Source organism: Alosa alosa, chromosome 23 (assembly GCF_017589495.1).
Source record: "Alosa alosa isolate M-15738 ecotype Scorff River chromosome 23, AALO_Geno_1.1, whole genome shotgun sequence".
In the NCBI taxonomy this organism is placed as follows: Eukaryota; Metazoa; Chordata; class Actinopteri; order Clupeiformes; family Clupeidae; genus Alosa; species Alosa alosa.
In genome coordinates, this window is record NC_063211.1 from 14,084,741 (window position 1) to 14,096,609 (window position 11,869).

The 11,869-nt window shown below is 48.7% G+C and overlaps 1 protein-coding gene across 1 annotated transcript in view; it reads right to left on the reverse strand.

Moving 5' to 3' along the window:
- Nucleotides 1-11,869, reverse strand: part of tns1a (tensin 1a) — a 127,565-nt gene that overhangs the window by 16,345 nt on the left and 99,351 nt on the right. Inside the window, exon 19 of the mRNA XM_048234392.1 lies at nucleotides 2,628-4,304. Coding sequence (XP_048090349.1) covers nucleotides 2,628-4,304 — 1,677 coding nt within the window. The remainder of the gene's footprint in view (nucleotides 1-2,627; nucleotides 4,305-11,869) is intronic.

Genomic DNA, 11,869 nt, shown 5'->3' on the forward strand with positions numbered 1-11,869 from the left:
GAGGAGGAGGAGGAGGTGGTGGTGGTGGTGGAGGAGCAGAGGGAGAAGGAGGTGGAGAGAGCAGGTGCAGGAGGAGGTGGAATAGTGGCATAAAGGGGATGGTCCACAGAGCGGAGCGTGAATGGACAGACACAACAAACAACAAAAAGACAGGAAAAAAGAGACAGAGATAGAAAAGATAATAGGAAGTTACACTCATGTCTTTTTCCAAACTGCTTAATGGACATGCATGGCAATTCAATGATCTGATGACCATAATCTGATAACACTCCCTGGCTCAAGTGCATTTCATGTATATAGGATGCCTCAGTCAAGAGGCATTATAAAATGGCAATATGTGGCATTAGAATCAGTACTAGCTCATCTCTTTTAGCGGCACACACACACACACATGCACACACACACGCGCGCACACACACAAGCGTGCACACACACGCGCACACAGACGCATGCACGCATCGCGTCGCCACGCACACATGCACTGCACACACACACGACGCACGTACCACCTGAACACGCACACACGCACACACACACACACACACACACACGCACGCACACGCACACACACACACACACACACACCTCCTTCTCTCTGTTTCAGAGGACAAATGGGACCATGTCTTCTGAAGGGGGGCAGGGGGCGCACATTCATATTCACCAGTATTTTTCCACTCAGTAGAAACCTCAGACCAAATATTGGGCAGAGACGTAGGAATTCTTCAACAAGTCAAACTGCCTGTTTTCCCCCTCGCAGGCTACTTCACAGAGTGCGGTTTTGGATGAGAGAAGGCGACTGTGGCTCAAGACCATCAGCTCAGACCGTTTAAACAGACTTGCGGATCACACATGAATACCGTTTGGTACATATGCACTGAATGGTGGAATGATACATTTTAATCTTAGCACATAGACTTCATGTTAACGCTATTTATTTGGTTGATTTCGACTAGTTGTCTTCATATTCCATGGTATGTTGTTCCTGACAAATTAAGCTTAAAACTTTTGACATAATTCCTCTAGCACAAAAAAAAACCTAACTCAATTAGTAACACTATTTTAACAGTAAGTTACAAAAACAATTGTTTTACACTATCTACCATGGCACACTCCTTTTCAGAACCCAAGATGCAACTGTTGGAACTGTTGGTGCCACAAGATGGCACTAGTGAACAAGAGCAGAATACATCTCTGAAATCCCTTGAAGTCAATGTGGAGAATGCCTGGTAGCTGAACTGAGGCAGAGACTGATGGCTATTCTTACACCCCATGATGGATGCCTCTGAATTCCCTTCTCTCCCCAAAAGCAAGCACAGAGAACTGGTAAGAGTCTGCTTCCAGTCAACAGGAGGTGGTGGTGGTATGTATGTGTGTGTGTGTGTGTGTGTGTGTGTGTGTGTGTGTGTGTGTGTGTGTGTGTGTGTGTGTGTGTGTGTGTGTGTGTGTGTGTGTGTGTGTGTGTGTGTTGGGGTGGGGGGGTGGTTGACTGAGACTCACGTCATGTATTTGGGTAACACACAGCTCCACGAGACTAAACCCCCACTAATTCTCCGTGCCATTGCCAGGATGCTGGGTGGGGATGCTACGTGACTGCGTAAGGCAGCCAGGGGACTGCCCCCCCCCTCTGTCTCATCCTCCCTGGCATTGGGGGAGTTGGGCTGGGCCATGTGCTCATCACAGAGCTATGCTTCCAGGATCCTGTCAACAGAAGACTGCCAGCTGTGTGTGTGTGTGTGTGTGTGTGTGTGTGTGTGTGTGTGTGTCTGTGCGTGCGTGCCTTGTGTTCCACCCCAAGTAAGGTGTTAGGTTTTCAGCACTGGCTCTAAGGCCTGATTGTTTACAATTGCTTTGTCCACCATAAATGGATGGATATGCTGACATGGGCATAGCTCTTTGTCCTCACAGAGAGTGCCATGGAAAAACAGAAGTGCTGGGAAACAATGTTAAACAACCGGCTGTGCACTTGTGAATTTAAACAAACAAAAGTGTACTAGGAATTATACAAGTTGATGTGCCAATATATGTAACCACGTCTCAAGTGCTTGAAATATTAAAATGTAAAACAGAGGGAAATACTCCATGTTTTGCAATGTTCTGGTCCGTTTGTTCCTCACTGAAGGTCTTCTGTGTTTGTCCTTGTGAAACACCAGCCAATTTTTTCTTTAAATGGTCAAACAACACCCTATATGGTTCTTCACCATGGAAACATCTCTTGTTCATACAAGGTTTTGTTTTCAATTATAAACAGAGGATATTACATTTGTACTGATATTACAGATATGAAAACCATAGAAACAGAATGTTTTTGCACATTAGAGGACCTCACCCTGGAACCCTTGCAGACTTCAAAAAGGACGGAGAAAGCAAACCTCACAAATACGTAATATTTGCTGTCCATATTTGTGTTAACCTAAGCCAGTTTATTACAGTCATCTTATTTTATAGACATTTAACTGCCATATCACACATTATAATTGTAATCGCTCCTTCCTCAACTCAATATGACCACCAAACCACCCTAACCCAAACCAAACTGTAATCAAGCAATCTAGGCCTTTGAGCCCTTCAATTTCACGTTGAGTATCAAAGAAACAGAACTTTAAAAGAAGATCCAGTTAAGCACTCACCAGCTATGCGGTGGGCCACCAGCCCCTCCAGGTTCAGGCTCTCCTCCTCGGGGTCAGCCTCCCTGGCGGGGGTAACCGACGGGAGGGGAGAGGAGGAGGCACTGTAGCTCATCTGGGTGGTGGGGTACGGGGAGATGCCCTGGAGCTCCGGGGTGTAGCACACCGAGCTGCCTCCCCCTGGAGTGAAGGCGCTCTGGGGCTTCAGGGGTTGCGGGTGGTGCAGGGTGGGGGACGGGGACCCGGGACCTCCCCGGTGGATGTACGCCTCCTGTGGGTGGGTGGGGGAGTGGAAAGCCCCCCTGTGGGGCTCCATGGAGGGCGACATGGGCGGGTAGGCCGGGGAGGACCTCTGAGAGGACTGGCCGTAGCTGGCCGAGGTGGATGGCGGGTAGCCCGTCGAGTAGCTGTGGATGGCCTGGTCCGCCTGGTACGAGGGCCTCGGGTAGTTCTGGGCGAAGGGCGTCTGGTAGGTAGCCGGGTTGTCGCCCGGGGGGGCGCTCTGGGACTTGGGTACAGGCGTCTGCGTGGGCTCAAGGTCCATCATGAGCATGTTGAGGGCCTCGATGGACTGCTCCACGTCGTTCTGCGAGGCGCCGCTCGGCGACGTGGGGAAGCGCGACAAGCCCGACATGGGCCCGAAGAACGGGTCGTCCACCAGGCCGTACTGGTGCCAGGCGTTGAGGCCGCGCTGGACGGCCTCGCGGCTGCTCGTGCTCCTTTCGGGCGCTTGGGGCAGAAGCCTGGCAGCTGCCCCTGGGTCCATGGCCGGGGCAGCCCCGTAGGACTGTGAGCGGTACATGGCCCCGTTCTGGTCGCTGTAGTCGATCAGACGCTCCTGCGCGGAGGCCGAGCCGTGCACCTGGTGCACCGGCATGTCTCTCCTGCTGGACCGGAGATCTGGGAGAGCCGACGGTCCCTCGATGTCCACGGTGGTCGAGTCAGACGGCGGCTGCTGCTGTTGCTGCTGCTGGGGAGTCTGGTAGTCGCTGTGTCCCTGGCTGTCGGCGGCTGGCGTCTCGTGTCCGTCCAGAGACGAGATCGTCCCGAGGCTGTCGGCGCTGTTGGGAGCCTCTGGGAGCTCGTCGTCAAGGATATCAGTCTCGCGTTCGGTTTCGCTCCGGCTGTCTGCGGCGCGCGCGGATGCTGCTGCCGGGACGGTGTTGGCGCGGATCAAGCCACGCCCGTTCACGTGCACCTGCGCGGGCACCAGGTGGAGGATACCCCCGACGGCCGCTGGGCTCCCCTGTCGGCCCCCCTGGGCTCCTCCTCCTCCCTCGAGACCGCTGAGCAGCTGCTCGAGCTCGCGCTTCTCCCGCGGACTCAGGGACGGTTCGGCGCCGGGCGGCTGGCTCACGCAGGCCCCCCCGCTGCCACTTCCTCCGCCGGCGGCGCCGCCCTGCTGGGACTGCGGGTCATCGGTGCGATCGGTCTTGACGGAGGCGGTGGAGTTGCCCGAGTCGCTGCTCACAGAGAGCGCGTGGTCAGCGACCGGGAGGGCGTGGTTGGCGACAGGGAGAGGAAGCGCGTGGTTGGCTACTCCGACTGCCTGCTGGAGGGGAGGATGAGCACGCTCGGAGGGCGGAAGGCCGTTAACGGAAACAATGCCCTCGGTGGAGTCCTTCTTTCGGATCTTAGCGTAGAGACTGCCGTCGACTGGACCCTGCGTATGCACTACGTCTGTAAAACAACAAAGAGAGAGAGACAGAGAGACAAGAGAGAGAGAGAGAGAGAGAGAGAGAGAGAGAGAGAGAGAGACAGACAAAGCGTGTTATATGAACATTTGTTTTAAAACCACATATTCAGAGTACTAGCAAAAATTCATATTGTTTCTTTAACAAGCATTTTCAAACTTTCTTGTGCACAGACCTACAGTACACCAAAAGTGCTGACTCCAAAACCGTAGAAACAAACTTGATTGTATCTGGAGATGTTAAGCAATAGCTCATAGTTCATGTTAATATTGCATTTTTCAACTTGTACTCAAAACCATGTGCCATGTTATTCTCAAACACACCTGACTCAAAACTCAAATACACACACACACACACACACAAACATGAACAGAAACAGAAACAGAAACCTATCTCCTGTTGTTTTAGTCTGCCCTCACCAAGGCTCAGAACCAGTTTAGATACTCACAACCCTCCTAGTTTGGTTGCTGCACTTGTGTCCCAATGCTCTGTGTACTATATCTCACTGCTGGCTTCCTGCTAGTTAGCCCTCCTGTCCTGTCGCTGGACCTTAGTGCTTGGCCATTGCAGGGGTGTTCTGGTCTATTAAAAGCACCGTCTCAGTCTCGGACGCTGGGCCCCCCCTGCGTCACTGCACTGTGCTGATGACGCAGCAGTGGGCAGCCCCTTCCTGGTTTGATTGACAGCCAGCTGTGATGTGTCACTTAACATTTGCCCTGTGGGGAAGGGGGAGGGTTGTATGCAGCACACTACCGACATGCCTAGTTACTGCTTTACAGGCAAGTTTGCTATTGCAGGGGCCTACCAGTGTGTTTGTGTGTATGCAAACAGCAGTCACTGTGCAGGACTATAAATCGGTGGCAGTGACCTGCTCCTTTTTCTGGGTTTTGTGAGCGGAGGAAGGAATGGGCGATATTTTTCCACTGTCCTTGATATAGCAGTAGTGTGCAGGTGTTTGTGTCCACACTAGTTTGAATAAACACCAGGCTTTCTTTGTCTATACAAGGCAACTGAAAAGCATTTTGAACAGAATGAAATGATAGAGGTAAGATGAATTGATACAGCAGGAATTTCTAGTAATGTTTGGTAAGGAGTCAAGTATACTTGATGTAACTGCTAGTTTTCATATCTATCATGAATGCTGAGTCCGCCACAGACCACTGCACAGGTCAACATATCCACAGAGAAGAAGCACCGAATGAGTATACGTCATATGCCGATTAAGTTAAAGTGAGAGAAATCCATCCTGAAGATAGAACATGAAACTGTGCTCCACGTTTTTGGTCAGTGAGAGATTTTGAGGACCTTAAGTTGCTGATACAGGCTGGACTAGGAGCGTCCAAAGATTCCTTCTTTGCCATGCCAGCAATGCTGTGGTTCACCTCAAAGTAATGCTAAGGATAGTTATTTTGGAGGCAGATGTCCCTGGCAACCGAAAGGCTTCCTTGCCATCACTTTATTTCATGAAATGATTCAGATGATCCATTCGTGTGTCCACTGGGTCCAAAGGACCTCCAGCCTTGCGTCATACTGGCTTACCCATGAGAACCTGCTCATGTTGGTCTACGACATGTATCACCTCCAACTCTAGTAAAAAAAAAAAACATCTTCTGTTGCAAGCCTCCCTTCCCACTTTGCCCCAACACCCAGTCCCCCATACCACCATGGACATCTGCTTGTGGGCATACATGATCGGAGATTATAAATCTGAAAACTTCATTTTAGCACATGTGCCAGAAGCAGGTTGGGAGAGCCAGACCTCGGGCGCACATGGTAAAGCACTTCAGCTAAAGAGCTATTTTAGCTTTTGGCCCCTGGTCCCTCTTCAGTGCACTTCAAGTCGGGGTGATAATGATGACACTGTCTGCAGCTCTCCCTCTATGTGTTGATGTTGATGTTAATGCAAGCTACTGCTAGGCCATTTTGAAACTGTGATGAAAGGGCAGCTGTTGGTTGGGGCATTTCTACTCTTAAGGGCCTGGCAACTGGACAGTGCATTACATAATCCGATGCCAACACATCGTACTCATACAATGTTCTAGAATCAGAATTGTTTACAGACAGCAACATTCTTTTACATTCTAAAAAATATTTCTAGTGTATTCTTTACTTCTGTTTTCAACTGCAAGAATTCTTGACAATGTTTAACTGGAGTGTTTCAGACGCCAAATGGAGACTGTCAACAGTTAGCAACAGTGCATCAGTCTGGACATTTTTCATTGTTGAGATACAATCTCTGGCTAAAGAAAGTGATCACCTCCTTTTGGATGGGCCATAATGTTAGAATGCTGAACTCTTGAACAGGGTTCAGACAATGAAGAAAAAATCTCTTATTTGGCTTTCAGTAAGCCCAGTCAAAGGCTTCATATTCCATTGGACAAGTGCAGACTTTCTTTGTTAAATATCCGTCTTATAAGACATTGAACAGGCTGGAAAGAAGTAAACATAACAGAGATTCCTGCCACTTGGTGTGCTACACTTTCTCAGGGTGACTAAATGGAAGCAAGGATGGCGATCTGCTTTGTGCATGCACTTGTGTCTGCATGTGTGTATCGCTGGTAGGGCTATTTTATCCCTTACACTTAAAAGATGGGAGGTAAGGTCACTCACACCACATGCAGAGTGACACGAACAGGACTGACGTAAACCTGCCCAGGTGTGACGTCAGCTCCCAAAAACCTTGATCTTGAGGAAGCCGGGTCACGTTCGTCCATGAGCTACAGTAGGTAACTGGTAGACTGGAAGGCACACTTAAGAAAGGCCAATAGAGTTGCACACATATTAGAATCTCAAATATGTATGCCAATCAATGACAATGAGTAACACTGTGTCCCATTCTGGGTACTTCCCTCAATACACTTCAATGCAGCATACTTTGTACACTATGCGTTTAGGTCCATTTGCTAGGGTAGTGTTGTCTCAAACTGAAAACAAACATTAGACACTTGAAATGGCACTATCAATGTTCACACTGTCATCTGACCACAATGGGGGGAAAAAATGGTACCTCCCTTTCTGCTACATTGCCAATAGTGACCACAGAGGGTGCACATTGTCCATCACTTTTTCACCAATATGGGTGCACCATCCGGGTACTGGGTATCAGCAGTGCACTGCATGTCCCTATGATAGTCAGTGTGAAGACACTTATGCACTCAAAATAGTACATGTGCATGTGGAAGAACTTGAATTGAGACAGATAGTAAGATTAGCCAAAGTACCAAGTACCAAGTGTGCATATGGCTCACGTCTCCTGCTAGGCAAGTTAAAGCTACAATAACAGATATCTCCTATACATCACCATATATACATTACACATACAGTGATTATATATCCTGAGTGAGCACATACTGTAGTGTTGTTTGTGGGTTTTATTTGTCCATCTCAGACTCAGAGCTGGTGCTGTATCAGGTCCTCTCTGTACCTCTTACCCTGGCTAGCCCCTTCCCTTTAATGCCCCTACCTCTCCTGGGACAGGAAGTTGACCTCTGACACAAACAATGTGGTGACATTTATACTTGTGTGTCTTCAAACGGAAGCTATTTATGTAGGTCCCCGACAACGCATTCACAAGCAAACATGCATGCATAAACGTCTGAATGCTTGCACACACACACACACACACACACACACACACACACACACACACACACACACACACACACACGCGCACACGCGCGCGCACGCGCACACGCACACACACACTCACACACACTGACATACACATACACACACAGTATTTAGTGTGCCATTGGCATGAAGGGCTTCTTTTTTAGGTTGACCCTCGGCTAAGGTGATGGCAGCAGGACGCGGTATTTTTAGAGCGGTCCTTGTGTGTGTTCTTGTGTGTGTATGCGCGTAAGCTTAGTTTTGTAATCCAGAATAAAGCCTCCACATACCTTACCCCTGAATTGGTGTGTAACATGCAATATGCTCTTCTCACACCAGGCAGGTGAAGGAATTGTGTCTCCACGCCTGAGGTTAATGCCTCATTAGAAACCTTGCCCACTCTCACGGGCTGCTTCACAAGGGCATTGGTTTCTGCAACACAGTACTTTTGATTTGAACTTTGCCTCCTTACTCTATTCTGAATACAATTTCTTGGTAAATATTCAAAACTGAACTTGGTGGCTAAACACAAATGTCTATAGCTATTTGAAGTAAAGATTTATTTCACTATCCATATAAATGTTACTTCAATAGTATTTGTTTAATGTGGGAAAAGGGTAGTGATCAAACATACCTAAAGTAGATTAGTCAAAAATCTATAGAACTGGCTTCATTAAATGAGAAATGATAACAGGGCAACAGGGCAACAAATGTATAATAAAGGATCAGTACTTTGTTCCACTTGAATATAACTGAACTAGGAAACTAGCTTTCATCATGCATATTCTGCATCTCCCTTCTTCTGCTCTCCATGAATCAAATGTTTTCGTCCTTAGCTCACTAGAGCTTTCAATTAAAGCTGAAATCAAGCCCTGTATCGTAAACAGTGTCCCCCTCAGAAATAGAAATGTGTGTTCAGAGGCTGGGCATCTCCTGGGTGTAGTCCTGTGAATGAGTGTGTAAGAGTGTGTGGCCACCGGATTATTTGACCTCCAGGGAGAGGGCCTCTCTGAGTCAACCCATAAACACTACCTTTACAGTGCCCACGGGGGCCTTTACTGTGTGTGTGTGTGTGTGTGTGTGTGTGTGTGTGTGTGTGTGAGTGTGTGTGTGTGTGTGTGTGTGTGTTGTTGGCCACTGTTGCTACCTCTAGGAGACGGTGGAAAAGACCGGTAAGAGAAGACCAGTGGCTAGAAGTGCAAAATAATGACAGAGGAACAGATGAACAGAGACAGGGGAGAGAAAGTCACACAGTGTGTGTGTGTGTGAGAGAGAGCCAGAGAGAGCCAGAGAGAGAGAGAGAGAGAGAGAGAGAGAGAGAGAGAGAGAGAGAGAAAGAAAGATGACTGTGAGCACACATAGTCTTTCTAATGCCATCACGTTCACCCCATTGGCACTTGGGTGCTTAGGATGCCAACATAACACTCCTTAGGTCTTAGCACCTGTCCAGTGCCCTATTATAAATAACCATTTTAATTCCAGGTTATTATCAAACGCACCCATCTCATATCACTACCAGTGGATGAGTAACCATTAGCACGAGCACAATGAGACACACTACCCAATATAACTGAACATGTTGTGCTTGTATTCCTTTTGTATTCACTGATCTTCCTCACTCTGGGTACAATACAGCGGGATGACATCAGGTACAGTGAATAGCACACCTATTCAGTCAGTACTTTGGGAGAATAGAGAGCATGATTAATCTGGCGTACATACTCATCAACTTCCACCTGTACATAAAGCAACATCTTGCTGTACATGTTGCCCAAAATTACTGCCAATATAATCTGTATGATGTCATGTGTCATTTGCAATATGTACCTGTACGTAAAACAAATATAACACATTTATATTTATCATTTCAGAATATTATACTACATATATTTTTTTTTTGTATTGTGAACACATTTGAGTGCTCTGGTACATTTTTACACTTTTTATTATTATTATTTGGAAGACTGCATGGACCAGAATACTGCCAGGTGTATCTTTGCTTTCTGAAGTACCTTTAACACCTCAATAAATATTTAAAAAGTCTTCATCCTAAGATTATGGCGTCTGAACTACCTGTATGGTGCTGGACAGTAATAATAGCCTCGTTGCCCTGACCATGACAGGCCCTGTTTAGGGACTCGGGGAGCATGTTCCTGTCTTTAGAAACCTGCTCAGCATCTATTAGCGGCACTCGAGCATCTGGCTGCGACTGGCACGCTAACACCTCCGGAGGACCACACGGGACGGGATTCTGTGACCCAATAGCGGACAGGTGGTCAGACAGACAGACAGACAGACAGACGGACAGAGAGAGGCAGAGAGAGAGAGAGAGAGAGAGAGAGAGAGGCAGAGAGAGAGAGAGAAAGAGAGAGAGAGCCGTTGCATGCCACCTCTGTCGCCCGCCACTGCCGCAGCGCTGTTTAAGACAAGGGCCCCATCCACCTGTCTGTCTGTCTGTCTGTCTGTCTCCGCCAGGGCTGTGTGTGTGTGTGATGCCGTGGAAAGATGCAGAGAGAGGGAGAGAGAGACGGAGACAGTGGGTGGCCTGTATCAGATGATCACAGCCAGTCAGGCAAACAGGCAGTCAGACAGACAGACAGACAGACGGACAGACAGACAGACACCCCCCACTCAAGCTGTAGCAACAGTGGCAGTGACGGCAGGGACGGCTCCGTCTAGCCAGGCTGTCGCGAGCCGTAAACGAGATGAGATGAGACGAGAGACGAGGACCAGGCCAGACGAGACACGCTAAAAGTGAGCACACACGAGAGAGAGAGAGAGAGAGAGAGAGAGAGAGTGAATGGAGAAAGTGAGAAAGGGGGAGAGGAGAAGCGAGTGCATGTCTCCTGTCTGTCTGGGAACACTTACAGTATCTCCTGGTGAAGTAGGGTCTGACTGCCCAAAGTAGCCTTTCACCAACGGTGGTCCTGAGAACTGAAATGAGCCTCCTGACAGTTTAGGCTATTTAGTTGTTGAATTTGACCTCTTGTAATGTAGCTTAATAAAGCACCCAGCTGTGATGAACAAAAAGTTTAGGAGTCGAACATTCAGTCACATTGTTCTGACCAGAAAAAGTTTTGTTTTCCTGAATTTTTACTCCATCCTTTTAAAGCTGACATCCTTTAAAGATGGGCAACTCTATATTACCACTCTCCCCTCCCATGCAATTCCAAACAGACCAAAATTATCCAAAAGCTTTGCTTCTACGTTTCAGAGCATCGAAACCCTCAATATCAAACCCTGACCACGATACAGTAATTTCAGCGCTGAAAGCCTATCGGAGCAACAGTCCCAGTGATGTTTAATGGAGCAGGGGGTTGGTGGCTGGGTGGTGTGTGTGTGTGTGTGTGTGTGTGTGTGTGTGTGTGTGTGTGTGTGTGTGTGTGTGTGTGTGTGTGTTTGTGTGTGTGTGCTTCGCTACGTCGCGCCGTGCTGCACTGCACTGTACTGTGCTGTGCTGTGCTCTGTGCCAAAGGCTGACTCGACTCTGACCCAATCTAACCGGCAACAGTGGTGGCAACCATTCAAGGCGGGCATGATGTCATGGGAGGGAGAGAGGGAGAGACGGAGCGAGGGAGGAATGGAGGGAGGGGCGGGGGGAAGAGACATGCCAGAGGTGGGAGCAGAGCGGGCGCTTCCAGGAAGGAAACGTATACGTGGCAAGCTCAGTGCCTTCGGCCAGGCGGGACAGGGCACGGCTCTGCATGTTGGTGCCCCTTCGCTAACGGTCACCTCAGTGACTCCCTCTTGATGAACATGCCCTCTGCCCCTCTCGCGCACTGGGTCGCTTTTCTCACTTTGACGAGTGTGCGTTTTGGCTCGGAAGGGAGACTAGATTGACAGGTGAGGGGTCGGGTGGAGACAAGGCAAGGTGGGCGGTGGGATTCGTTGATGACAGCACTTAGCTCGGGCAGGAGAACGAGAGAGTGAGCAAGAGAAGCG